Source organism: Morone saxatilis, unplaced genomic scaffold (assembly GCF_004916995.1).
Source record: "Morone saxatilis isolate NCDOM2014 unplaced genomic scaffold, NCSU_SB_2.0 Contig18, whole genome shotgun sequence".
NCBI classification, from domain to species: domain Eukaryota; kingdom Metazoa; phylum Chordata; class Actinopteri; family Moronidae; genus Morone; species Morone saxatilis.
This window is the reverse complement of record NW_023339740.1, coordinates 10,915,568-10,920,081: the sequence shown is the minus strand read 5'-3', so window position 1 is coordinate 10,920,081 and position 4,514 is coordinate 10,915,568. Positions and strand designations below refer to the sequence as shown.

At 41.8% G+C, this 4,514-nt stretch overlaps 1 protein-coding gene across 3 annotated transcripts in view; it reads right to left on the bottom strand.

The window, feature by feature from the left end:
* Positions 1 to 4,514, bottom strand: part of kif21b (kinesin family member 21B) — a 65,551-nt gene that overhangs the window by 13,410 nt on the left and 47,627 nt on the right. For all 3 annotated transcript variants that reach the window (XM_035662337.1, XM_035662339.1, XM_035662338.1), the window contains exons 27-31: positions 2,332 to 2,468; positions 1,492 to 1,672; positions 1,043 to 1,207; positions 278 to 395; positions 18 to 188 (exon numbers count right to left, since the gene is read on the bottom strand). In XM_035662337.1, the coding sequence (XP_035518230.1) occupies positions 18 to 188; positions 278 to 395; positions 1,043 to 1,207; positions 1,492 to 1,672; positions 2,332 to 2,468 (772 nt within the window). The remainder of the gene's footprint in view (positions 1 to 17; positions 189 to 277; positions 396 to 1,042; positions 1,208 to 1,491; positions 1,673 to 2,331; positions 2,469 to 4,514) is intronic.

The window sequence follows — 4,514 nt, the reverse complement described above, 5'->3', positions numbered from 1 at the left end:
CACACACACACACACACCTGAGTGAGCTCCTGCTGCTCCAAATCCCATTTTTTGATGCCGTTGTCTCTTGACCCGCTGAACAGCACATCTCCCTGTACAGCCAAACATTCGATGCCGTCATAATGAGGAGGCTCAAAGTTATGAGCTGGACCTACATTACCCATAGTTCCCTCTGCCACGTCGAACACCTGGGGAAGGAGGAAGAAGGTGACTCTAAAAGACATGTTTGCATCTGTGACAATAGGATATGGTCTAAGTGTGTGTGAGTGTGCATTACCTTGACATAATGGTCTTTGGAGCCAGTGATAACTTGGTCTTTGCCCAGCAGAGACTGTCCCACTGTCAGACACATGACTGAGCCAATGTGGCCCATCAACTTCCCCATCCCTTGCATCCTGCACACACACACACACAGACAAGCACGCAGCAAAGAGGTAAAGCAAAAATCTGTGAAATTCATTATTTACAAGAATTTGATTTTCAAGGTGCCAGTTTCACTGAATGAAATCACTTTCCATCTAAAGAGTGAAGTAAAACTGCTGAGACACAGCGGTGCCGTGGGCAGAGATGATACTGAAGAAATGTTTAATACATTCATTTTTCATTTCTGCATCATTAAATGGGTCTGGGCCCCTCAGAGTAAACTGTCTGGTCCAATCTGTTAATCACTTCCCTCTAGAAGCATAAAAACTGAGGAGAAGACGACGTTACCATGGGATTTCAGAAATGGGCACCTTGGAGAAAACATGCTTACGTACACACTTCACATCACTGGTGCTGAGTTCCTGTACTTCCTTTTGACAGCCTTTTTAATCTCTTCAGTCACATGTTAATCAGCTCTCTAGTTGATTAACATTTGACAAGGGAGTATACATTCACATCCATGTCTAAAATAATTTATATCTGGCTGTAAAGAAACTATCTGCATGAACGAACACATAACTGTGGAGATACAAACCAGCGAGGGGAGTAATTAATACATAAATGCATGAATGACTGAATACTTCAATCTATAATAGGATGAGAGATTGTATGAATGTACCTGTTGAGGTCCCACATTCGAACAGTGTTTCCAGCAGCAGCGTAGAGCACAGACCCTGACGGGTTGAGGGCTATCTGGTTGATCTGACACTCGCCCTGTGCAAAGGTTATTGTGCGGGTGGTGGTGCCTGCACACGCATCACCTGAAACCACCTGTCCTGATGAACTGTAGGGAAAAAGGAGAAGCCAAACAATGTAAAAGAGGAAATAATAATAGAGATAAAGAGACAAGTGTAATGAACAGAATTTAACAGTTGTCATTTCCACTAGATGCATTTCATATCAGTTTTTCCCTAATTTTATTTGTCACTTTTCTGCAACTTAAAACACATCACTGAACAGAAAAAGCATATCCATAAATCACTTCTATCAAATATCTTCTCAGCTGCAATTTTTTAGTTAAACTGCTCCGAACCACTTCATCTGGCTGGTTGCGAACAGGAAACTTACGTAAGTGTGCGAATACACTTGGCAGAGTCTCGGATGTCCCACACCTTGATGTAGGAGGTGGAGACAGAGAAGACCAGACAGGAGGAAGGGCAATATTTGACTGATACCACGTTGTTTGGGTGGCCTTTGAGGGTTACAATCTCCTGACCTGTTACCAGGTTCCACATCTTACAGGTACGATCTGGAGGAGGGAAAAAGGGCAGTTCAAATACTCTGCACAACAGACTGGGTTGACACTTGCATACATATCATATTGCATAAAATTTTACATTTTAAAATTACACATTTTATCTCATTTGTTTAATCCTCTAATATCTGTCTGTTAAATATTTAGCAGGATCTGGCAGCCAGTTAGCTTAACTTAGCTTTAAGACTGGAAACAGCAGAAATAAGAATTTCTAAAGAAAATATAATAACACCCTATATCTCCTTTGTTTAATCTGTACAAAAACTGTGAAACAAGTGTGTAATTTGTTGAAATTTTATCCATTTATTTTTATAGATTTTACAAACAAGCCATACAGTAATGTGAGGTTAGTTTCTGCCTGTTTCCAGTCTTTATGCTAAGCTAGGCGGAAGCTCCACACTTAACACAGAGAAATATTGTAAGAGTGGTATCAATCTTCTCATCTCACTCTTGGAAAGAGAGCAAATCAGTGTATTTACCAAAATATTGAACTAATCTTTTAGTGGTGTAATTAATCTGAGATTACAGGCATGTTATCTGATCCTATTAAAAGATCTTGAAAAATCATGTAAGAACAGCCATTAAGGCCATGTAAGGTCATGTCAAATACCTCCTAAAGAAAGAGCTAAGAGTACAGTTATCGGTATGTTTACCTTTAGATCCGGTAAACAGCAGCTCATCGGTAGCATCCACACACAGTACCGGCTTCGAATGGCCCTCGGCTACAGAAACACACTGCAGGGGCGCCGTCCGCCCCCCCTTCACACCCCCGATGGGATTGATCACACCCCTAAAGATCAGACATATACAGTGTCACAGTCTCCTTCACTATAAATTACACACATTTCCACACATCCACAGATGTATGCACTCCAAAACACAGGCCGATCACAAACATGCACACAAAAACACATATGTTCTTTCCATAATACGAAGACAATACAAACCCATACAAACCTCACTGGATACACACAGATTATGTTGTCTACCTGAAAAACTATGAACATGCAATCACTCACACACACACACTTTCTGTTGGTTTCCTGGGCCCACCTGCTACATCTATCTAGCCTGCCTCCACTACCCCCTCCCTTCTTTCTTTTTTTGTGGAATAGCCCAATTAAAGCACTACAACAGTAAGAGCTGCTTCAATTCAACCTCTCTCACTCACTTACTCACTCACACAGAGCCTCTTTCATACTATGTGCACTCAATCTCTCTAGCTAAACCTCTGCCCCCCTCAACCTTCCAGTCTATGTCCCGCTGACAGGCCAGTGTCCCAGAGTGCCTGGAGAGCAGTCAGCAGAGTGAGACAGAGCAGGCAGAGGGTGAGAAGAAAAGGGAGGAATGTGGGAAAATTGGTCCCTGGTGGGCTTCCTAATAACACCAGTGGAGGTGAGTGTGCATGTCAGTGTGTATGTGTGTGAGAGAGAGTGAGGTAGAGAGCGAAACAGTGAGAGAGAGCCAGAGGATGTGAGGAGGGAAAAGAGAATCTGTGATTACACATAAAACTAAGGACAAGGTTTGTTTCTGCACAGAGTGAGCAAAATATAGAAGGTTGTGCTTGAAACTTGTCTCTTCAGTGCTTGTGCATACACTGATGTCTCAGTGTGAAAACAACACACAAATACACACGTCAAATCAAAAATCAAACACTAAAAACATACTTTTTGTGTATCTTTTTTACAGTGCATAAAAATGCCAACCAAAATCAAAAACTGTCAATCATCAGCCAGTGAAAAATATTGCATGCATGTCTGCCAAGTCTCATGAAACACAAAAGAGAACCAACTAGCACAGAATAATCTCAAAACAATTGGTAACAACAGCCGCAGCCTGGAACACTGACTACACAGCAGTCTGCAACTCAAAAATAAACCACAGCACAACGTCCTAAGACGTCATCATCACCACATGCAGCATCCATTCTCTACCAGTCAGGTGAGGGCTGACTCGCAGTTCAGCACCTCTACAGCCAATCGCCTTTTGGGGCCCAAGGAAAAGAGTATCTGGTAAACATGGGTAAATGGAGGGATGTCGATAACAAAGTCAGCTTCTGCTCCTTTGCGGAGCTGCAAAACCTGACTGTGATGGCAGGTATATAGAGTGAACAGTGCATCACACATAATCTGTCCCACCCTCTTTTTGGTCTAATTCCATTTTGGAAAGACTGATGATAGAAAGCAGGGTATTTCTTTGATAAAAAAGAGGAGAAAACCCTACATGGGAAAGCTCTGTTAATATGATTTTTTCATAAATGGAGAAGAGAGGGGAAGGAAGATTTATTTTGAATTGGGAGAAAAATTTGAGGTGCAGTTTCATTTGAATGAACCTTATCACTCTGAAGGCTGGTTAAAATGAGGAGTCAGTTCATCCCACGACATCATACAATCACAAGTTACTTTGTTTATCATTATGTTGTATTATTTTCAATATAGTCTTTATATATTCTCTTTTGTTTTTCCTCTATAAGAACATATACTGCACATTGCTAAATTCAGCACTCCATTTCTTACAGCAGTGCATTGGTCCAAATGGCAGAAAGTGTTCCCATTCTATCAGCGCCAGTGGAAGATATCATAGTGTGCTGTGTTATGCACTATGTAAGGGCTGCTAATGGATGTTGCAGGGCCAAGCACCATGAGACCAGCAGACTAATGAAAACATGGAGAGAGAGCAGTGTGTGCTCTCTGCAGTACACAGAAAAACAGACAGAAGAGCCATGGTGGGAGGTGCATCAATTTGTGTATGTGTGTGTGTGTGTGTGTGTGTGTGTGTGTGTGTGTGTGTGTATGTGAGAGACACAGTGTGTGTGACTGTGTGTGTGTGTGACAGT